Source organism: Lolium perenne, chromosome 4, assembly GCF_019359855.2.
Source record: "Lolium perenne isolate Kyuss_39 chromosome 4, Kyuss_2.0, whole genome shotgun sequence".
In the NCBI taxonomy this organism is placed as follows: Eukaryota; Viridiplantae; Streptophyta; class Magnoliopsida; order Poales; family Poaceae; genus Lolium; species Lolium perenne.
Window position 1 is genome coordinate 361747289 of NC_067247.2, and position 24176 is coordinate 361771464.

At 48.1% G+C, this 24176-nt stretch overlaps 1 protein-coding gene and 1 pseudogene across 4 annotated transcripts; one reads left to right on the plus strand and one right to left on the minus strand.

The window, feature by feature from the left end:
• The first annotated feature begins 8239 nt into the window (after positions 1-8239).
• On the plus strand, positions 8240-12752 carry LOC127296796 (YTH domain-containing protein ECT4). Of its 4 annotated transcripts, none has more exons than XM_051327014.2 (9): positions 8240-8566; positions 8916-9004; positions 9108-9228; positions 9368-9441; positions 9848-10396; positions 10726-11397; positions 11489-11701; positions 11777-11923; positions 12022-12752. In XM_051327014.2, exons 1-9 carry the CDS (start codon positions 8473-8475, stop codon positions 12310-12312), a joined length of 2250 nt encoding a protein of 749 aa, XP_051182974.1. In that variant the 5' UTR covers positions 8240-8472; the 3' UTR covers positions 12313-12752. The 4 variants fall into 4 exon arrangements, with proteins under 4 accessions (XP_051182974.1, XP_051182975.1, XP_051182976.1 ...); XM_051327015.2 differs by having other exon boundaries at positions 9111-9228; XM_051327016.2 differs by having other exon boundaries at positions 8919-9004.
• Positions 12753-13581: 829 nt separating this feature from the next.
• On the minus strand, positions 13582-22986 carry LOC127296797 (callose synthase 11-like; annotated as a pseudogene).
• Between the last annotated feature and the right edge of the window lie 1190 nt (positions 22987-24176).

Sequence of the window (24176 nt, forward strand, 5' to 3'; positions counted from 1 at the left end):
TATGATGAGTATTGTGAGATTTAATTGGGCATTACGACAAAGTACATAGACCGCTATCCAGCATGCATCTATGCCTAAAAAGTCCACCTTCAGGTTATCATCCGAACCCCTTCCAGTATTAAGTTGCTAACAACAGACAATTGCATTAAGTATTGCGCGTAATGTAATCAATAACTACATCCTCGGACATAGCATCAATGTTTTATCCCTAGTGGCAACAAAGACATCCATAACCTTAGAGGTTTCTGTCACTCCCAGTTCACGGAGACATGAACCCACTATCGAGCATAAATACCCCCTCTTGGAGTTACTAGCAAAAACTTGGCCAGAGCCTCTACTAATAACGGAGAGCATGCAAGATCATAAACAACACATAGACATAAATTGATAATCAACATAACATAGTATTCTCTATTCATCGGATCCCAACAAACACAACATATAGCATTACAGATAGATGATCTTGATCATGTTCGGCAGCTCACAAGACCCGACAATTAAGCACAATGAGGAGAAGACAACCATCTAGCTACTGCTATGGACCCATAGTCCAGGGGTAGACTACTCACTCATCACTCCGGAGGCGACCATGGCGGCGTAGAGTCCTCCGGGAGATGATTCCCCTCTCCGGCAGGGTGCCGGAGGCGATCTCCTGAATCCCCCGAGATGGGATTGGCGGCGGCGGCGTCTCTGGAAGGTTTTCCGTATCGTGGCTCTCGGTACTGAGGGTTTCGCGACGAAGACTATTTGTAGGCGGAAGGGCAGGTCAGGGGGCCACATGAGGGGCCCAGGAGACAGGCCGGCGCGGCCAAGGGATGGGCCGCGCCGCCCTACCTCCTGGCCACCTCGTGGCCCCACTTCGTTGACTCTCCGGTCTTCTGGAAGCTTCGTGTGAAAATAGGCCCCTGGGCGTTGATTTCGTCCAATTCCGAGAATATTTCCTTACTAGGATTTCTGAAACCAAAAACAGCAGAAAACAACAACTGGCTCTTCGGCATCTTGTTAATAGGTTAGTTCCAGAAAATGCATAAATATGACATAAAGTATGCATAAAACATGTAGATATCATCAATAATGTGGCATGGAACATAAGAAATTATCGATACGTCGGAGACGTATCACTCACCAGGATCACGACGCGCGTGACGGCGAAGCCAGGGGATGGCTGGTTCGAAGGAATCGCCTGCTCCCATCATCGGAGAAGACGAGCTCGACGGCGGTACTACGGGAGCTCGGGGTCGATTCCTCTTGCATACAGAGCAAGTCCAGGACGGGGATCACAATGGTGGTTATGACGAGGTCTCGGGATGCCCCAATCGGCGGCGATGATCGGAGTCTGTGCGTGCTAGGGTTTTGGTAGGAAGGGGAAAATCGAGCAGAGGGAGGAAGAACTTGGGCCAGTGTTCGTCGTGAAGCTTTTATACGTCGCCAGAACACGCCTCGTCACGAAGTGGAGCAAGGAGAGGTCGCCAGCAAGAGGGGAAGGTGAGCACGCCGTCGTGTTGTCCACCATGCACACAGAGAGGATGAGGACGACCCCCTCTCCGTTGTTTTTGGACGAAGGGGTACGAGCTGGTGTTGGGCCGGTGCTGATGGGCTGCTGTTGGGCTGCCACGGCCAGGTGAGTACATGTAAGTCCCTTTTCTATTTCTCTATTTCTGTTTTTCTTCTCTATTTCGAATTCTGGTTTTAATTTAGATTTGAATTATTTTCTATTTTGCAGATATTTGATAATTTGAATTTCATTAGGACTAAAGAAAGGATCATTGTATTTCTGAATTATCCTTGAATAAACATTTAATATATGTGAGCTTTATTGCAAATTTACATTAAGCATGATTTGATGCACTCATTTTAATTTCCTTTTTCTTGTGAATCAAATCTGTATGGAATTATTAGGGTTGAGAATTTCTACTCTAAGTGTTTTAGAAGTTATCCTTAGGGTTTGATCTCTTAATTGAGAATTTAGTTCCTTGCATATGATTTTATGTGAACACTTATTTATTAAGATCTTATAGGTTTGATTATAGCCCTATTTCAAGGTTAGCACTATTATTGTATCTTAATAGCACCTTGAAATACTTAGAGTAATACTACTCTCATCATGGTTTGATCTTAATTATAAGGATGAGTGGTTGATATAAGTGGTTAATCACCTCACATGGGTTTTAAATAGAGGATTTAGCACTAGGTTCATCTTATGTGTAATAATTGGAGCATAAGATTTAACTAGTGAACAATTCTAGGGTTCTAACTATATTCACCTAATGGCACATGGTTTGAATTTCAAATATGGACTAGGTTTTATTTTTGATCACCCAAGTGATAGACAAACAAGAATTGAGATATGGTTTAGGGTTTTACTTGTGATCATCAAGGAATTCACAAGTTAGTTTGAGATATGGGCATAGGTTCTGTATGTGACTTAACACCATATTATTTTGGCTAGGGTTGCTCTTCCTCATTATTGATGGAGTGCTTGTATCTAAATACTTATAAGATTGGCATAGCTAATTAACTAGGCAAATTCTTGGTACCATGTTATTACTTCCCTACTCATGGTATGAGAAATGGTCTTGGGTTGATAACATTCTCCCTATGATTTCATGTGATGGTTGATAACTGCCTAACATACAAATATTTAATTGGTAACTCTATATCTCCAAAGCATGATCATAGATTAGACATGATCAACTTGTTATTAATATCTTCTACCTCAAGTTCTTAGGGTTTATGATCATGACCCAATTTATAATGATCAGAGGTTTAGCTTCCTCAGGTATTACTAGAAGTATTTGGATATGGTTATACCAATTACCCCTCTCACTCCACAAGGACTTGGATTATAATCTAGGGTTATACGCAAGGAATGATGATGTGATTATCTAAATATGTGGTCTTCCTAAGAATTCTACCTAGCTATCTTTTGTAGCTTGTTCTTCGGGAATTCTGATAAACCTGCATCTTGTGGTATGTCTCCACCTCCTAGCTGCTTCATCTTGATCCTAAATATTTAATGGAGTGGCTCAATGTGTTGGTTTTCTACATCATGGTGCAAGATGATGAAATGGATGAAGTGTGAGGCTCCCTTTTATAGGCTTGAGCAAGCTCTAGTATCATGACACATAGGTGGGAGACTCTTGTTTTGATTTGGTGAATAAGGTGCTTGGTTGTCATGCTCTCATCCATAGCAATCCTTTAAACATGAGGTGGCATAACTTAGGATTCAAGCTATGTAGATATTTTCATCCTATGTGGCATGGGTATTATCCTCTCATGTCATTTGTTTTTGGATAGCCAACTGGCTTTTGTTACTAAATATCTTGAATGATTTTATGCTTGTGGGTGAGTCACTATATCATATGTGATTGTATTTATATTGTAATTAGGATCAAAATGTCAAAGACAAGGATTATACCTTAATTTTGAATGGTGATTGTTGATTTCACCAAGGCACGATCATATGAGTTCCAAAATACTCATAGTTTATTTCATTCAAATAGTTTGAACTATAATTCGTAATGTAGACGAATTCAGTTTTGTAATATTCCACATATTTAATAAGTTATGATTAAGAATTTAAGATAAGAATGTGTGGCTTTTATGCACTTAGGTCCTTGTGTTTTACCATATTTGGTAATTAGTTTTAAAGTGAATTCAATTTATACCTCAAGGTAGTTGCTCAACTTTTAAGTGTTAATAATTTAGACTTTGTTTCTTATCTCTTTGATGGGTATAAACCTCTCTCATCTCTAGGGTTTAATGATAAGCTTGTGTTGGTGTTAAATTCAAAAGTTTTATTCAAGAAATACCATGAGGTTCATGGTAGGAATATTTATTTGTTAAAGACATGGAAAAGATAAGTCAAGAATAATTTCTTCATTTTATTGTTACTTGATTTGTAGTTAAATAGATGTTCATATGTTATGGCAAGGAATACTAGGATTATAGCACTTGACTTGCTGAGCTACTTCAATTCCATCAGGTCAGGTGAAACTTCAGTTAATGTGACATGTTTTACTTGAAAGCGCGAAAATTCCCCGGATTTTCTATGCATGAATGCAATGCACACATCTGTTTCCTCTATTTGTAACCCCAAATACTGGGATATTACAGACTACCATCGACATAGCCATCTCATCGTCTAGATCAGCAAACCTCTGAAAGGACATGGATGTCGCCTAGAGGGGTGGGGGTGAATAGGCGGTTTAAAACTTTTACGAGATGGGCTTATCAAATGCGGAATAAAACTAGCGTTTACTTTGTTAAGCCCAAAGCCTATATACTATGATTCACCTATGTGCACCAACAACTAATGCTAAGCAATATAAGCAACTAAGTGATAGCAAGATATATAACTTCAAGCACGATGGCTATCACAAAGTAAAGTGCATAAGTAAAGAGCTCGGGTATAGAGATAACCAAGGCACGCATGAGACGATGATTTATCCCGAAGTTCACACTCTTGCGAGTGCTAATCTCCGTTGGAGAGGTGCAGTAGCTTAGTGCTCCCGAACGCCACAAGAGGCCTCACCTTGAGGTGTGGTTGCTCGATTCACACTAACGCCACAAAGGCCTCACCCCAAGATGCAGTAGTCACACCACACACCGAGCACCACGAAGGCGCCTCACCTTATTCTCCGGTGACCCTCGCCACAAAGGCCTAGGTCCCGGTTCCACTAAGGGATTTCCTTCGAGGCGGAAACCGGGCCTTACACAAAGATTGGGGCACACATCCACAACTTAATTGCAGGCTCCCAACAAATCACCACAAAGGCCTAGAATCCGTTTAGGGTTACAAGAACCCAAGAGTAACAACCTTCTTGCTTTGAACACCACGAATCACCGTGGATAACTCAAACCGATGCACCAAATGCAATGGCAAGAATACCACTAAGATGCTCAAGTCCTTCTCTCTCAAATTCCAACAAAGCTACAAAGGTTATTGGGGGAATAAGAGAGGAAGACAAATAAGGGGAGAACACCAAATATCTCCAAAATCTAGATCTAGTGGATTCCCCTCACAAAGAGAGGGATTTGATTGGTCAAGATATAGATCTAGATCTCCTCTCTCTTTTCCCTCAAATAGGTGCAATAATCATGGAGGGATTAGAGGGAGAGGAAGCTTCTCAACGTCAACCATGGAGTAGGGAGAGAGTAGAAGAAACAACCAGCCCAAGGAGGAAGAAGGGGGTCTTATATACCCCCCCATGGAATATGACCGTTTGGAACCTCCCAGGCCGGAATTTCCGCCCTAGGCCGGAATTTCCGCCCCTCCCCGATACTTTGAAAAATGACTAAGGACTTAAGGGAAATGCTCTCAGTAAGGGGGACAGACATTTAGCCGGAAATTTTGTAATTCGGGCCGGAATTTCCGCCCCCTCCCCCCCCCCCCCCCCGAAAACTGAAGAAACATCAAAACGAGAATGACCATAACTTGAGCATCCGGACTCCGATTTTGATGATCTTATGATCGTTTCGAAGCTAGCAACAAGCTCTACAAGATTATACAGGGAACCATCATAATACAGTAAGGTAGGATAGAAATAAATGATGAAAGTTTCGACCTATCTAAAAAATACATACCGGTAAAACCTCCAACCTTGAAAATGCAACAAGTTGCCCGTGCAAAAACCAATCTTGATGAACTAGAGTTTGTCATGAGAATAATCACAAGCTCTAAAACATCACATGGATAAGATCCAAATAACAACCAAGAAAGATGATGCAAGGATGCAAATGTTTGAGCTCTCTCAGAACGATACGATCGAGAGCCCTCTTGATAGTACGACATCTAAACTATACACCGGCCTCCAACTACACCATGAGACCAGTGACAAAGAAACCCTATTAAGAGCAGACCTTAAACTTATGCATTCCACTTGAGCTCGATGATGACGGTTTTGACCGCAACAAGATGTAACACCTTTCTTGATTGTGCTTGCTTGACGATGTCTTGTGGATTGCTCTCCCCCATAATCCATCATGGGAGAGCTTCTTCTTCGGCACATCTTCTCATATGCATGATCACCATATGAATGGCAAGATTCAACAAATTATCTTTTCCTGAACTTGCACTTCATTTCTTCACTTCATCGTTGATGTCTTGAAGTTAAACTTGAGGGCTCACTTCATCTTCATCTTCAAGACATACTTGACACTTGATCTTCTTCATTTACTTCTTATTGCAATCTTGAAGCCAACATATGGTTCAAGCATTGCCTATGGACAACTCCTACAAATATAACTCAATGCGAACATTAGTCCATAGGGATTGTCATTAATGACCAAAACCACACATGGGGGTTCCATGCACTTTCACCTCTCATCTTTCAGGAATTCTGACTCGCCTCAATACTGATGTCAGCCGGTGACCACTCAGACGCACCGTCCATTATATTACTTCAAAAGCGTTAGAATACCAAGCTCCCGACCCCAATCTCAGGGTTTCATTGACGAGCGGGATGTTAAAGTGTTTTGGTAACGTTAACATACGTGTCGTGAGCTGGTTTAGCCCACATAACACTATTTTCCATGGCGTGTTTCCGTAGGTTTCTATCATCGTTTTCGTGTCATGTAAGCGAGTGGCACCACGGCTCGAGAAAAGTTGTGACCTAGATCCACCAAGAGAGTACTTATCTACCTTGAATTGCGCCCTTTTTTCATTGACTCACCTCATGGTGTCATTACTCTCTATAAGATTTGCTATGAGTTGGAACCATCGATATACCGTCGATTTACTTAGTACTGCGCGTTTCCGCGTTTAGTAGCTCAATAACATTGTTTCTCATCGATAGTTGCATTGTGAGGTGTCACCACTCACAACCACTGATTTATAGCGCACTACATCACCATTGTTTTGAGTAGCTGCGTGGTGTCTTTACTCGCTATAAGATATGCTATGAGCTGGGTTCACCGATATACCCGATTTACTCTGTATTATGCATTTCTCCATTTAGTACCTCAGTAATGTCGTTGCTCATCGATATTTCCATTGTGAGTTGTCACCACTCACGACCACAGACTCTGTCACCATTGCTTTTAGTAGCCGCGTGGTGTATTTACTCGCTATAAGATATGCTGTGAGCTGGATCCACCGATATACCCGATTTACTCTGTATCATGCATTTCTCCATTTAGTACCTCAGTAATGTTTGTTGCTCATCGATATTTCCATTGTGAGTTATCACCACTCACGACCACTGACTCTGTCACCATTACTTTGAGTAGCCGCGTGGTGTCACTACTCGCTATAAGATATGCTATGAGCTGGATCCACCGATATACCGATAATTTACAATGTTATCATGTGTTTCTGCATTTAGTAGCTTAGGATCGAGGTTGTTGCTCACCAACAACTGGATTGTGAGCTACCGCCACTTGCAGCCACTGATTTACTGCGCACTACGCCACTCTTGCTTTGAGTAGCCGCGCAACGCGGCTGGCCCATTGCATGATGAGCTGTGAGTACTGCTATCACCTCATCGGTCATATTTCTACATTATAGTTTATTTGCAGAATGCTGGCTTTACTTGTTAGCTAGTGTATCTTACCCGGTAGCACCGCGAGGACGATTGTCTTGTGGCATGTACTATGCGTGCTCATTGACAGCTGTTTCGTGCGCTGTAATAGACACACAATACTCCTTTTACTCACTTCTTCATTAGCAGAATATTGTCTGTCACTCGGTATCAGTTGTAGCGTGAGCTGGAAACAGTACACGGAGCGTTTGACATGGTATGTATTTCACATGCTTATTAACGATTTTCTTGAGTGGCGGGTATACTATCTTGCTATCTAAATTAACGTATAATTTGTGCCTATTTTATCTAAATATACAATATCTGCTATGTCTTTTCGGATGAAAGAAACAAAAAGTTAGAGATGGTGACTAAAACCTACTAATGGGCATTTCCCTAAACCCACCAAGCCAAGAAAAGGACCAAGGAAAAAAGCAGCAACTAATTTTTATCCAAACCACACCCTCACGTCATAGAAAACAAACAGAAAAGAAAGAAGAAAGAAACACTAAAGAAAAGAAAAGGCCACAAGTCAGTGACTCACACAAGCCCTAATAGAAAACAAATGTAAAAGGGAGGGGAAAATGGAGAGGAGGAGGGGAATCCAGTCCAGTGAGCACACACTGAGCTGTGGTCGTCTGCGCTTCCTCCCTCCCCTCCCCCGGTACCCACCCACCCACCCGCCCGCCCGCCTTCCTATATCATCCCAGCCCCCTAACCCTAAACCCCCCTCTTTTCCCCTCGCAGCACGCTACTGTACCACTACTCTACCACTACTGCTGCTGCTGCTCGTCTCCTCCCCTGGTGGCGGCTCGCCTCCCTCCCACCTCGGCCCGCCTCTACCCCAAGCTCGCGCGCGCCTACCTATCCACAGGGGACAAGGGCCGGGCGCTCCGGTTGGTTCCGTCGGATCTCGCCTACCTGCCTCCGTCCGTTGGGATCTCGTCTCAGCATGGCCGTCGTCGCGCCGACCCCCGCCCCGGCCGCCGCTCCGGCGCCCGCCGCCGCCGCTGCTCCTGCTCCGGCCCCAGCCCCTGCCGCGGATCGTATCCTTTCGGTGCTCCCTTTGCTTTCTGACTTAGTTTTCTTGCTTTGCTGTGCTGATACTGTGCGGCGGCGGCGGCGGCCGCCGGCCGGCCCCATACGCCCTGTGCGCCTGCCTGCCCGTCCTCGCGGTCGCGCTACCCTGCCTTGACTTTTCCAGATGCGTTTTTACTGTAGTAGTAAGGCTTCGTACGCTGCCTGCGAACTCCATACAGGAGCTCCAAAAGAAGCAATTTTTAATTAGCAGAGCAAGTAGTATTATTTCTGTTGCAAGATTTAGTTTCCAAGGTTTAGCTAGGGATCTCGAATTCGCCCTGTGACGCCTTAATTCGACGGTTTTGATCTGCGAAGAAGCCACGGATCTGATGCAGAAGATGACGCTGGACTCGCAGCAGCCCAAGGCAGCCGGCGCCACCGAGCCTGCTGCTGCCGCCACCAAGGTATTGATACAACAGCAAAAATCACCCCTTTTCCTGTCTTCTGATTGTTCATGCATGGCTTGCTCCAGGTTTACATGTGTTTCTGATGTGTGTGCTGTTTCAGCAGGGGCCTGTGGCCAGCCAGCCGCTCAGCGTGTCGATCCCGCAGGACCGCTCCATCACGCCGGCGGTTCAGGATTTTACCGATCCCAACATGTTCTATCTGCCAGCGTATTACTATGGAGGTGAGGGGCCGTCCAGGAATTATTATCGAGATCGTGCTATTAAAGGCTCAGCTATTTTACCGTCTCTGTCACGACTTCCTTTCGTGTATTTTGTTGTGTGCTTAGCTAACCAAGGTTCCTCTTGGTGCCTGTCTTCCAGGTTACGACGGAACCATGAGCGAGTGGGATGAATATCCTAGATATGTCAATCAAGATGGAGTGGAGGTTGCCCCAGTAAGTTGTCCTAGAGGATATGATCCTATAGCTTTATGTGTTGTCGCAGCTCATCATTATGTGCACCATCCGTCATTGTCGTAGCATATAAATGGTGAAGATTTTTGCTTTTATTGCCTGCTGGGAACTGTCCTGTCGCGTCCATGTAGGATATGTAATAACGAGAATGGCTATTCACGCATTTTTTGGGTATGGTTTGTACCTTTGATGTGATTTTCTGCTGCTAATGCTCTCTCCACAGTTTCTTCTCAATTCTATTCAAAAGTATCTGTGTTATCTGCTTGCCACTAATATCTTGTCATGATAATGTCGACATCTTGTATCTCATTTTGGTGTTCTTATATAGCTGTGTTACTTCCATCGACATCATAATTAACTATGTTAATTTGCCTTTGGAATTTCACAGCCAGTATATGGAGATATTTATGGATATGGGTATGCTCCTTACGGTGCATACTCTCCAGCTAGTTCCCCAGTACCAACAGTTGATGGTCAGATGTTTGCCGCACAGCATTACCAGTATCCAACTGCGTATTATCAGCCTCCTACCCCTGTGCCGTCTACCACTCAAGGTGACCTGCAGCCTTCTGCCAAGACTGATAACAAGCCAGCAGCTAAGGCAGATGCTGCCAAAACAACCGCAAACGGTGTTCCGAATGGTACTGCTCACAGTAACAGCGGAACTGCGCCCCTTGGGTCAAGCTACCAAAATTCATCACTGACCCCTGATGGAACTTATAGGGCACCTGTGCTAGGTGGAGTTCCCTCTACTGGTTATCTGGACTCAACCTATGGGTATGACACCACAGGAGCACACTATGCGTGGTACGATGGTTCTGCTTATACGAATGCTCAGCAAAGAACAACTGCAGCTAGTCACACGCCGACTTCGGCGTATAGTAGCAATGGCTCTTCAGCAAGGTATCAGAACAAGAGCCCCACACCGCAGCAGCCGGTAAGTGTAGATGTAATGCGTTAATATTTATATTAGCGTGGATATGAGGAATTTTGTGTTCACCTTTAGTCTGCACATGCATGTTTGCTGACACGCTGTCACTACGCTGCTTCCTAATCAATTGCATGGGGATGAATTTTTTTTTTTTGATAAAGTTAAGCTTCTCGAAGATGCAATTTCTATGAACTTCCATATTATTTTCTTCTGCTGGAACATACTGGGGTAAATTAAATAGAAAAGCATATCTCATCATTCTGATTTTGTTTAGGAGGTCTTGCCTATATTGTGCCGTATATTGTTTGCATGCTGAAATATGTGTTCTCTTGCAGGGCGTGCACAATGGGAGACCGGCGACTACAACAGGATCAGCTACTCCTACATATCAAAATAGGATGTACCCGAGCACCCGGTCTTACAGCCAGTATGGAAGTTCGGTGAAAAATGGACTTGTGTATGGAAGCAATGGCTATGGAAGCAGCGGCTATGGAAGCAATGGATATGGAAGCAGTGGCTATGGCAGTGGTTACGGCGGTGGTTATGGCAATGGCTATGATTCCAGGTTATATGGTCGGTGGGGTGTTACTATGGATAACAGATACAACAGGCCCAGAGGCCGTGGCAATGGATATTATGGTTTTGGCAATGAGAGTCAAGATGGAACAATTGAGCTGAACAGGGGTCCTAGGTCAGGTCGTTTCAAGAACCAGAAATCGTTTGGCCATACCGTTACTATTGCTGTGAAAGGACAGACCCTTCCTCCAAGTGAAAACAAGACTGCTAGTGATGTACCTGATAAGGCACAGTTCAACCTAGATGATTTTCCTGTCCAATATGATGATGCAAAATTTTTTGTCATTAAATCATACAGTGAGGATGATATCCACAAGAGTATAAAGTACGGTGTGTGGGCAAGTACCACCAATGGAAACAAGAAGCTCGATGCTGCTTATCAAGAAGCGCAGGCGAAGAGCTCTAGCTGCCCTATATTCTTGTTTTTCTCGGTAAGGATGTTCTCTGCACTTGCTACTGCTTTAGAATGTTCATCATATGATTCCTTAGGTTAATTGAATCTCGTTCATTTCAACCTTTCAGGTGAATACAAGTGGACAGTTTGTTGGTGTTGCTGAAATGACTGGCCCTGTTGATTTTGAGAAAACTCTCGAGTACTGGCAGCAAGACAAGTGGAATGGTTCATTCTCTGTCAAGTGGCACATAGTCAAGGATGTGCCCAACAATATTCTCAAGCACATCATCCTAGAGCACAACGAGGGCAAACCAGTCACAAACAGCCGTGACACACAGGATGTAAGTGTCATTGAATGTTTATTCTTTTTGGTTTACTGAGTTTGAGATGTCTAATCCTTCTCGTCAACAATCCAGATAAACCTTGAGCAAGGTGTTCAGATGCTGAAGATATTCAAGGAGCATGTCAGCAAGACCTCTATCCTGGAAGACTTCACCTTCTACGAGAACCGCCAGAAGTTGATGCAGGAAAAGAGAGTAAAACAACAGCAGATCCAAAAGCAGGTACATGTCAATCTGTAGTTAATCCATTAAATTTTTCATCACTGTCTGCTGTGTTGACCTTTTTGTAGTAACTCCGTCCTGGTTTTTCAATCATTTAGGTCTGGGACAGTAGAGCTCCGAATCCTGTTGCCGGAGAGAAACAGCAGGATATTATCAATGGGAAGCCAAACTTATCTTCACCGAATGTTGTCAACGGGGAGAAACAGCCAGATCTCGCTAATGGGAAGCCAAAGTCATCTGTGCCGAATGGTGTCAATGCGGACCAGAAGGTTCCAGCAGAGAAAGTTGCTGCTCCTCCAGCTGTTACTTATGCGGCGAAGGTGGCCCAGAAACCAGCGCCCGAGAAACCTGTCGTCGCCAACGGTTCTGCCAAAACTGCTGTAGCTTGATCGCATACCCAATGCTCCCAGCTAGCAATGAAGAACAACTGGATGGTCCCGATGAACGAGGCAAGACATGCGGTCCCAAGGATCTGATCATGGAAGGTGGCTACCAGGGAGTGGATGGCTAGTTAGATTTCCTTAGCTCTTTCTCTTATTTTTCCTGTCTGTCGCTGTACCCTGTTTCAGTTTTCTTAGCTCCGAAGACTCCTATAGTAGTATCATCAGAATGCCAGAAAAGGAAAAGAAAACCTGTGGGCGAGACAAGTGGTGGCCAAGCCACCGTTCCCCGGTGGCCTGGTGCTTGTGTGCGTTTTCGTGTAGTTTGTTTTCGTACCAGTGGTGTCGAGTAAGTACTCTGTGTGTTGGGTGAGTGGATCTGAAAGTGGGTTTAGATTGTAGCGGTTTTCCGTCTTATGATTTCATATTATAACAGAATATCTTGCTTTTGTGCCCTGCCTGCTGCTGACGGTGCTGCTGATGGCTGATGTGGAGAGGCCTCGTTTTGGTGCTCCACTAGATGGCTGGTGCGAAGCTGACGAGGCAAAAGCATATGGTGGATTCTTTTCTGCTGTTGCTCTTTTTCCTTGTTTGTGGTTTCGTTTGGAAAGCAATCTGTTTGGTTAAGTGTTTTTGTGCTTGCTTGACAGCTATTGCAACAGTGGAGTGTGGATGGTCTGAACTGTTTTGGTATCTTAAAATGGTTCAGAACTTGGGAGTTTTTGTTTGGTTACTAGCTATTCCACCAAAGCAAAGATAGCAATCATCAGCTTTAAAAACTGATTGGCCGGCCGGACGGTGCACGTCAGTACATCATGGTTTAAACACCTTTGGAAGTGGATTGTCGTCTTTGTAAACGCCCGGTTGGAGATGCTAGCAACAGCCATAGGATCTAGAGAATCAACAATTGTTTACACTGAAGAAGAATGCCATAGGATCTAGAGAATCAACAATTGTTTACACTGAAGAAGAATGCCATAGGATCTAGAGAATCAACAATTGTTTACACTGAAGAAGAATGCGCAGTAGCTTGCCTTCAGGGTTTTCAGCTGGCCGGTTGAGATCGGAGACGGTTGCCCGACAGACACTGAACTACTACAGTATCTGCCGAGCAATTGTCTGTTAATCGAATTGGAGAAATCAAACTGGAGCTCTTCCTCATCACGCAGAAGCAACACCAAGCTCCAGTAATCAGGTCACCGGTGTCACACACTCGTTCAGCAGAGCCTTTAGAGTCTTGCGAATGGGCACAAAATGACGATCAACTCTTGCACTAAGAATCATAAGTTCAAAATTTGATGCAAGAATCAATAGCTGGAACCAGAGTTCGCTACTGTATTTCCTAAGCAAAACACTTCAGCAATGTTCAATAATTTTGCAATTTTATAATACTCCTTCTGGCCTTAAATACTTGGTGCTGGTTCAATAAATCTATATATATTGTAGCCTATATTAAAAAAAGCTTGCGCAGATAATTCCTTTCACTCTGTTGGTTGCAACGTGCATAGTAATGCTGAATTCCGTATATGTCTACTGCATCAGCAAATATTGTATTTCAGCGCACTGAGCTTATTCTGCTAAAGGGAAATAGTTGTTTTCTCAATATCTTAAATGTTGTGACCATTGACATGCTTGTCGCTGCAGAGTACTACTATGAAGTCCCCTGCTGAATGCTTCATTGAATAGGGTCGTTGTTTGCATTTCCTGTGTCAATGAAAGGCCGCGGTAACTATGGTTTCCCAAACTGTCTCAGACCTCCTCAGGTATGGGTTCAACACCAGAGCGATAGATTGATTGCCCAGCCAGTCGGCAGCAAAGCCAAACGACTAGTAAAGGCATCAATGAACTGAGAGCATCCCCAGCCGCGTCCCCCAAAGGGATTTGGGCGCGCCGGACAAAAAATGCGTTCCAGCCGCGTCCCCCAAAGCCCATTTTTGTCCGGCGCGGCCCGATACGGTGTCCGGCGCCCCGAGCCCGTCCCCGTCCCACAGGGGACGCTCCGGGCACGCCGGACACAACGAAAAGCGAGGCGAACCGACGCGGGCCCGACGCGTCAGTGGCTCGGACGCTCAGCCGCCGCCTACGTAGCGACGGTGCAGTTGCCGGGAAGCGGAACCGTCGCATTGACAACCGTGTCGATGACGCGGCAACCGCCGGAATGGAGTCGGGACTCCTCGGAAGAGCAACCGCTGCTCTTTTCGACTTCTGCGCCGCCGTTCATCCGCGCTCAATAAGACCCGTACGTCGGCGCTTTTGGATCTTCACCGGCCGCATCCGACACCTCCAGCGAGGGAAAGCCTGCTGGATGGCGCCATTGGTGGGAGAAAGCTCGGACGCCCAGCAGCGGCGACGATTCCCTCCCGCCACCTGACAGCGCGGAGGAATGGCTGGGCGTGGAGGAGGATGCGGAGGAAGAAGGGTCAGATGAGGCGGCGGTGGCCCGTGCGAAGGCGGAGGCGGACGCGAAGGCCAATACCGCCAAGGCCAAGGCCAAGGCGCAGCCGGCGAGCACCGACGACAACGAGGAGGACTCGGACGCGTCGGCCGACACCGCCTCTTAGGAAGAGGTGACGAGCAGGAAGCGCCACCGTGATGACGACGACGAGGCGGGGCCATCATCGAAGAAGAAAAAGTAGTAGTTTAAAATAATTTATATGTAATTTAATTATGTTTTTTCGAAGTTTTATATGTAATTTGTTTATGTTGAACCGATTTGAATATTAGTAAATAGTTTTATTCTATCTATAAGAAGTATTTTAAATGTTTGGGGGCGGCGTTTGGGGGACGCAACTGGGGAGCGACGTCCCCCAAACGCGGCACCAACGAAATACGTCCCCCAAACGCTCAATCCGGCGCGCTTTGGGGGACGGTTTGGGGGACGCGGCTGGAGATGCTCTGAAACTTTGTGAATTCTATCAACAAGACAATACCAGTCACAGTGAAACCAATAATAAGCAACTATGACAAGAGCCACAAATGCCATCAGTATGCATTTCCACGAAAGAAGATAGACAAATGCTTTTACTCCCACCGGCAATGTTAAGCCGATAAACAATTGCATATTGAAAGTAGAAATGCTGTAGGTCTATGAAGATTTCCAAGATGCTTCCCCACAAACCGGAGGTCCGCAGATGATCCCCATCTTTGATCTGACTTCACCGAGATTTCACCTTGGTTAGGAAGTCTTGAAAGTCACTGAAATTCTATGGCCGTTCAAAACCTGATGGATATAAAATTAAGGGACAAGAATCCACGAGGACACTAAAAACCAACTTGAAAGTGTCAGCAGGATAGCCTGTAGTTCTCAGCAAATTTATTGTGCTTCACAACAAATCCACGGCCAGTACACCTCCATGAAGGATCATACGTCCATAATAGTGTCTCTTCGTTCCCATAGAGAAGGTGCAGAAAACAGATGCAAATTGCAGCATTGAGGAAGTCATGCTCAAGTGAACAAGCCCAGCTGTATGATGAACTGAACTGCTGATTCAGGACACATCCCAGGGTGCATTATTTGTAGATCTAGTGTTCTTGCTGATGTAGTTGTCGATCTCGCTATCTCTCTCAAATCTCTGACGAAAACGAAGAACAGCGAGGAGACAAAGTTTTGGTGTAGTGAGCAACTAACTGTTTTCGATTTCTATTGCACCTTTTATTACAGAGATAGATCGTGGAGCTACTCCACTACTTGGTTGTGCCATCCCACGCCCGGAGTTTGCTCAGCTCGATCCTACGACTAAAGAGTGGCCCGCACAGACCGCGTCCACGCCACCTGACTGCAGACTGAAAACACGCTAACTGAAAAACGACTAAGTCCTATCTAAGCCTAGCACTAGCACCGTGTGTTGCAACGGCCAAAACCAGCGACGGATTCAGTCTTGGGCAAGCTGAAGGTTTGAACAACATTTCTCCCCCTCAAACCTGTTGCATCATCTTCTGAACGCCGATTTTCTGACGAAGCTCGACGAATTTGTTGCAGCCCAAAGCCTTCACATGCTCTACGCCCAGAGCTCCACCTTCCACTTGCGTTCGAGTGTAATGGAATTTGGTGTCGATGTGCTTGGTGCGGTCGTGGTGCACCGGGTTCTTGCACAATGCGATGGCGGAATGGTTGTCGATGAAGAGCTTGAACATTGGCTGCTCCACTCCGGTGAGCTCGCCGATGAGCCTGTTCAGCCACACACCTTGACATGCTGCTGCCGCCGCTGCAACGTACTCAGCTTCACAGGAGGAGGTTGCCACCCCTCCTTGTTTCTTCGAGCACCATGAGATCAGGTTGTTGGAAACGGACTCGTATACGCTTTGTATACGGGTACATGCTGTATTGTACATTGTATGTTGGTCTATATATATACGAGATAAGTGGAGGCATTGACCCCACGAAACCCTAAACAAACTTGGTATCAGAGCCTAACCCGCGCAGCCGCCGCCGCCGCCATCCGCGAGATCAATCTTCGCGCCGCCTCCGTCGCCCCTCTCATGGCGATGACGACCACCTCTGCCCAGTCCTCCACCATCCTCGGGCCCATCGTCGCTCCTCCGGCCGCTGCTGCTGCCCCGGCCGTGGTCACTTCGATCACGGTTCGGCTTGATTGGGGCAACTTTGCTCTCTGGCGGGCGCTCTCCCTCACCAACCTCTCCGGCGCTTCTCTCCACGGTTTCCTCGACGGTACAGCCGCCGCTCCGGCCCAGACCATCACCGATGGAACGGGCAATGCTGCCCGGTCTGTGCCCAACCCTGCGTACGCTACGTGGTGGACACAGGACCAGAAGGTCCAAGGCGTGCTCCTCTCCTCCATGTCAGAGGAGATTGCGAGCCAACTCCTCGGCTGCTCGACAGCCGCTGCGGTGTGGACGTCGATCCATGCCATGTTCTCGGCCCAGAGCCGCGCCGGCGTGCGCCATCTCCGGCGCCAGATCCAGGCACTGAGGAAAGGTGACATGACTGCGAGCGAGTACATGCACAAGGTGAAGGCTATGGCCGACGCCATGACCGCTGCTGGATCTCCGCTTCGCGACGACGAGATCATCGACTACATGCTCACCGGCCTGGGTTCTCCCTTCAACCCAATTGCGGCATCGCTCAATGTCGTCACCACCCCGGTGACCGCCGCCAGCTTCTACTCCATGGTGCTGAACTTTGAAGCGCTGCAGCTTTCGCAGCAGGCCGAGAACGAGGAGTGGACCTCGTCGGCCAACGCCACGATGCGGTCTCATGCTCCGAGCCGCCCGTATGTACAAGACCCTGGCCGTCCGTCCGGAGGCCGCCCTTCTGGTGGATACCCGCAGCAACAGCAACAGGGTCAGGGTGGTCAGGGCGGCCAAGACCGTCGCCGTCCCAATGGCGGCGGAGGAGGAGGAGGGTACACCGGCAACACCGGTAACACTGGGCGTCGTCGCTGGCGCCCTCGGTGCCAAATCTGCAAGAACTGGGGCCATGAGGCCCCGGACTGCCGCCAGCGCTTTGACCAGGACTACTACTCCGGCAACCCTCGCTCCGGCAACTCGGCGTCGACCTCCTCCAACACCGACTCAGGGCATTGGGTCATGGACTCTAGAGCGACCGATCATCTGACTAGCGATCTCGAGCGTCTTCACGTTCGTGCTCCCTATGATGGCAAGGATCAAGTTCAAGTAGCAAATGGTTCAGGTTTGTCTATTTCGCACATTGGACACTCTACTATAGCCGGTTCTTCTCTTCGCTTGAATAATATCCTGCATGTTCCTCACATCAGTCAGCTTCTCTTGTCGGTTTATCGCCTTGTCTCGGATAATAACATCTTTATTGAGTTTCATCGTTATTTTTTTTCCTTGTTAAGGACAAAGCCACGAGGAGAATTCTTCTTCGCGGTAGAAGCCAGGGCGGCCTCTACCCTCTTCCGCTTGGCCGAGCTCAGTCATCCTCACCTCGTCATGCGGCATCCACCGTCAAGATTACATCGTCCCATTGGCACCAGCGTCTAGGTCATCCCACCAATAATATTGTGAACTCCATTGTTAGGCAAAACGATCTTTTATGTAATCCTTCAGACAATTCAACTCTAGTTTGTGATGCTTGTCAACGTGGTAAAAGTCATCAGTTATCCTATACTGCGTCTTCTCGTGTTTCTACTGTGCCTCTTGAATTAATTCATTCTGATGTTTGGGGGCCTGCTCGTGCTTCTTCTGGGGGGTACAAGTATTATGTGAGTTTCATCGATGACTATTCTCGTTTTTGTTGGATATATCTTCTCAAACACAAGTCTGATGTCGAGCAGGTGTTTTACACCTTCCAAGCTCATGTGGAGCGTCTTTTAGACACTAAGATTCGTGCTGTCCAGTCTGATTGGGGTGGTGAATATCATCGGTTGCATAGCTATTTTCAGCGCACTAGTATTGCTCATCGAGTCCCGTGTCCACACACCTCCCAACAGAATGGCGTTGCCGAGCGCAAACACCGCCATTTAGTTGAAACCGGCCTAGCCTTGCTCGCTCATTCTTCTCTCCCATTACGGTATTGGGATGAGGCGTTTCTTACAGCATGTTATCTTATCAATCGCATGCCTACACCAGTACTTCAGCAGGACACTCCTATCCAGCGTCTTCTTAAGATCCAGCCGAATTATGAGTTTCTCCGTATTTTTGGTTGTGCATGCTGGTCTAGTCTTCGCAAGTATACCACTCATAAACTTGAGTTTCGCTCCAAAATGTGTGTTTTCCTTGGCTATATATAGTCCTATGCATAAGGGATATAAGTGCCTAGATCGTTCCACCGGGCGGATTTATATCTCTCGAGATGTTGTTTTCGATGAGTCCGTGTTCCCTTTTGCCACACCCGGTGTTACAGTAGATGTGTCTACCCTAGCTGATGCTATTACTTTTCCATCTACTGAACCGGCTACTAGTGTCCCTGTGCGCAAATATGACCTCACCTACTTGGCTACTAATCAACCTGGTAGTACCAGTGACTTTGGTGTGCAGGTTACGCCGCCGATCGACGTGCATGGCGAGCGGGCGATCGACGTGCATGGCGGCACGGATCCCCACGCCGCCCCGACGCCGCCTTCCTCGCCCACCACTGCTGGGCCGCGGTGCTCTCCCTCGCCTGATGGGCCGTCCCCGGCCAGCTCCGCGTCTTCGTCAAGCACTGATGCTGCCAGTGCTGCGACGCCGGAACAGGCGTCGTCCTCGCCATCGACTTCGACCGTGCCATCTCCGCCGGCCCCTCCAGCTCACCCTATGGTGACTCGTACTCGTGATGCCACGCGGCGTCCGAAAGAATATACGGATGGCACCATTCGTTATGACTCCACTCGTCGGGCTTTCTTTGCGACTCCTGTTTCGCATACTGCCGCTCTCCGTGAACCCGCTTGGCGTGCGGCTATGTCTGATGAGTTTGCTGCTCTATGTCACACTCAGACTTGGAAGCTGGTACCCCGTCCTCCTGGAGTTAATATTGTGGGCAGCAAGTGGGTGTTTAAAACCAAGCAACATCCTGATGGTTCCATTGATAAGTACAAGGCTCGTTTGGTTGCTCGCGGATTCACCCAGCAGCATGGCATCGATTATGGGGATACCTTTAGCCCTGTTGTGAAACCTGCCACAGTTCGATTGGTGTTGTCCCTTGCAGTTTCTCGTGGCTGGATGTTGCGATAGGTTGATGTCAGTAATGCCTTCTTGCATGGTTATTTGTCTGAGGATGTGTATATGCAGCAGCCGCCAGGGTTTGAGGATGCTCGGTATCCCTCTTATATGTGCAAGCTTCAGCGTGCTCTCTATGGCCTCAAGCAGTCTCCTCGTGCCTGGTATGCCCGGTTGAGTACCCGGTTGCTTCAGCTTGGTTTTGTTTCATCGAAGGCTGATACACCGCTATTCATCTTCTCTCACCATGGCGTTCAGATTTATATGCTGGTTTATGCGGATGATATTGTCATTGCTGGCTCTACCCCTGCAGCTGTGGATCGCCTGGTTCGGGAGCTTTCAGCTAGTTTTCCTATTAAGGATCTTGGCACACTGTCCTACTTTCTTGGTCTCGAGGCGTCTTACAATTCAGGGGGGATGGTTCTCACTCAACGCAAGTATGCTTTGGATCTTTTTCATCGAGTGAGTATGGAGAATTGCCGACCCACTTCGACACCCCTTGTTACCACGGAGCATCTGGCCCGTGAGTCTGGAGTATTGCTGGGGACTGAGGATTCTACCAGATATCGCAGCATTGTCGGTGGATTGCAGTACCTAACGCTTACTCGTCCTGATTTATCCTTTGCAGTGAATAAGGTGTGCCAGTTCTTGTCACAGCCGACTGACTTGCATTGGGAAGCTGTCAAACGTATATTGCGATATGTTAAAGGGACACTGGATACATGACTACGGATACGTAAGTCTAAACTCACTGGTGTTAGTATTTTCAGAGATGCTGATTGGGCAGGAGATGTTGATGACCGCCGTTCCACTAGTGGGTTTGCTGTTTTTGTTGGACCGAATTTGATTTCGTGGAGTGCCAAGAAACAGCCAACAGTCTCAAGATCCAGTAATGAGGCAGAGTATAAAGCTTTGGGAAATGGCGTCGCTGAAGCTATGTGGATAGAGTCTGTCTTGAAGGAACTTCGTGTACCTCGACAGCATACCGCCATTTTGTGGTGTGATAATCTAGGGGCTACATACCTAACGGCAAATCCAGTCTTCCACGCAAGGACGAAGCACATTGAGATAGACTTCCATTTTGTGCGAGAGCGTGTTGCTTCTGGTGATCTTGATGTTAGGTTCATCTCGACTAATGACCAACTAGCTGATGTGTTTACTAAACCAGCTACACGGCAGATGTTAGAACGTTTCCAGTCCAATCTGAATCTTGTATATAGTAGTAAGTAGATGTAGTTCAGATTGAGGGGGTGTGTTGGAAACGGACTCGCTTTGTATACGGGTACTTGCTGTATTGTACATTGTATGTTGGTCTATATATATACGAGATAAGTGGAGGCATTGACCCCACGAAACCCTAAACAAACTCAGGTTGTTGTTGAAGAACATGTAGCCCGTGGTGCTCTTGCGATCATTGATGTCGCCGGCGTGGTCGCTGTCGCTGAAGCCAACGAGCCGTGCCGCTCCCCCGCTCACATAGCGGCAGCCAAAGTCTTGTGTGCCGCGGATGTAGCAGAGTATTTGCTTGACCGCTGCCCAGTGCTCCTTGCCCGACGCTTCCATGTGTCTGCTCACCACGCCCACGACATGGCGATGTCAGGTCGAGTGTTGACCAGGTAGCGGAGGCTGCCGATCAAGCTCCTGTACTCCGTTGCGTCGACAGTGTTCCCGTCGACCACCTTCTTGAGCAGAAGGCGCTGCTCCATCGGCGTGTTGCAGGGGTTGCAGTTGCTGAGTCCTGCACGTTCCAGGATTTTCCCGGCGTATGCAGCTTGCGTCAGCGTGATCTCCCCCTGCTGCTGCTGCACCTCGATCCCCAAGTAGTAAATCAGGAGGCCGAGGTCGCTCATCTCGAACATCTGCTTCATCTGGGCCTTGAAACCGACGACTCGCTGGTTTTGCTCCCTGTGATCACAAGGTCATCGACATAGACACCAACAAGTAGAAAGGAGTCAGTGTTACCACGACGGTAGACGCCGTGTTCGAGTGAGCACCGCGTGAACCCGAGCGACACCAGTGTCGTGTCGAGCTTTGCGTTCCATGCACGTGGAGCTTGACGAAGGCCGTACAGTGCTTTGTCCAGCTTGAGGACCTTGCTGGCGTCCTTGACGATGAAGAATCCATGAGGCTGATGCACGTACACCTCCTCGGTGAGCACGCCGTTCAAGAACGCCGATTTGACGTCCATGTGGTGAACTTCCCATTTGCTGTGCGCGATGAGCGCCAACAGCAAGCGCACCGTCTCCATGCGCGCCACAGGAGCGAAGACCTCGTCGAAGTCCACTCCCTGGCATTGTGAGTACCCTTTCACCACTAGCCTCGCCTTGTGCTTTACGACGGCGCCGGTCGGGTCCCTTTTGACCTTGAACACCCACTTCATGCCAATGGCACGGTGTCCCTTTGGCAGCGGCGACGTCGACCATGTGGCGTTGTCTTCAATAGACTTCAGCTCAGCCTCCATTGTGCTGCACCAAGCTGGGTTGGAGAGCGCGGATTCAAGGCTTGCAGGTTCCTCGGGCGCGATCAGGCCGAGTGTTTCTTCTTCCTCCATTGGGAGCGTGGTGTCGAACAGGTTGGTGATGCTCCTGTACCGATGGGGTCCGACAAAGGCAGGGTCGAGGTTGCTGTCGTGGCTCGGTGTAGTCGCAAACTCCACGCCTAGCCCGGATGGAGTCACTGGCTCGCGTGCAGGAGTTTCATCACCAGGTTCAGTAGCTGAACTCGTGCTCGTGTCCACCTCTGAGCCTATGCTCACGGTGTCTGCATCGACAGTGTCCACCTTGTGCTCGATGACGTACTCGACGGAGAATGACGGTGGTGCGGTGAGCTTGTTAGCTTGCGTTGCCGTGTCCCAGCTCCACGTGTACGCCGCTCCTCGAACGCGACGTCGCGGGTCACGTAGATGCGCTCGCCGACGGGGTCGTAGTCCCGGTTGGCCAACCGGGACCAAAGGCTCTTACGGTGCGGTGCAAGATGAAACTGTCCCCATACACATGCATAGACAGTTAGCACAACCATTGTGTTGAAATAAAATCCAATAGTTGTATAGAAGAAAGAGAGCATCGGAAACAAGCCCAATCTTTTTTCGATAAAGGGAATATATTAATATCGAAAGATACCAATTACACCTAGCCTCTGCAACAATGCCCCACCCTAATGGCAGTACGGATGCACACAACCAAAAAAAGAGTAAAGAAAACTAAGAAATAAAAGTCCCGCTACAACCTTCTAGACCTAGCAACAGCAATACAACCACCACCGTGACAACACCTGAAGTACAGACTCTCCAAAAGCGACGCCTTCAAGAAGGAAACAGTGCACCAACGCCATCGTCGCTCGACCAAAGGTCTTAGGTTTTCACCCTGAAGTTAGTCCCCACTCTCAAAACAATGCCTCCAACAAGAACATTGCCAGGCACAACCAGCTAAGACCAGACCTTGGGTTTTCACCCTGAGAGGTAAGACTCTGAACTTCCCCTGTGCTGCCGCCCCCACATGCATACCACTGCTGCAAGCCCGGGACGCCAAGCAGATTCCTCAGCATCGCGTTGACTCGAACCTCCTTTAGCCAATCCACCAATCCGGCCTTCGTGATATTCCTTCTTCTGACTTCACCATGGACCAAAAAGTCACCTGATGTCAACACAAAATATAGCTTCGCGGCGCTCCCTCCGGAACGAAACGGTCGGAATAAAAACATGGGTGCACGCGACCGAATACCACCCGATCCAGCAAACTGCAGGCAAAATATGCACTGTTCCATTCGCCAGCGGAGCTTTCCGGAACTCATCTCTCCATCCAGATCAAAGCAAACTGACCTCCGGTAGATCTTCATCTTCGTTTGCGAGAAACCCGAGGACCGCCACCAAAAACAAAGCAAGACAAGCAGCCCCCACGCCGCCAGTCCCTCCTGTCGGATCACCAGGGAAGTGGACGGCGGCGCGGATCGTGCGTACCACTGCTGAACCGTCACCGGGGGCGGAGGCCGCCACCGCTCCACCGAATCCTCCATGGCTACCGACGGAGAGCATCAGGCCCCGGCCAAGTAGCCGTGCCGCCCGGCTTCCTCCACCGACGCTTCATCACCTCCCATGGAACGCCACCGTGGAAACCCTCTCCTCCCCCTCGTCGTTCGACGGAAGGGGCGCCGCCACCGCCGCCGTGGCCGAGGCCGGGGCCGGGGCTGTGGCCGAGGCCGGGGCCGGAGCCGGGGCCAAGGCCAGGGCTGGGGCCGGGGCCGAGGCCGGCAGCAGC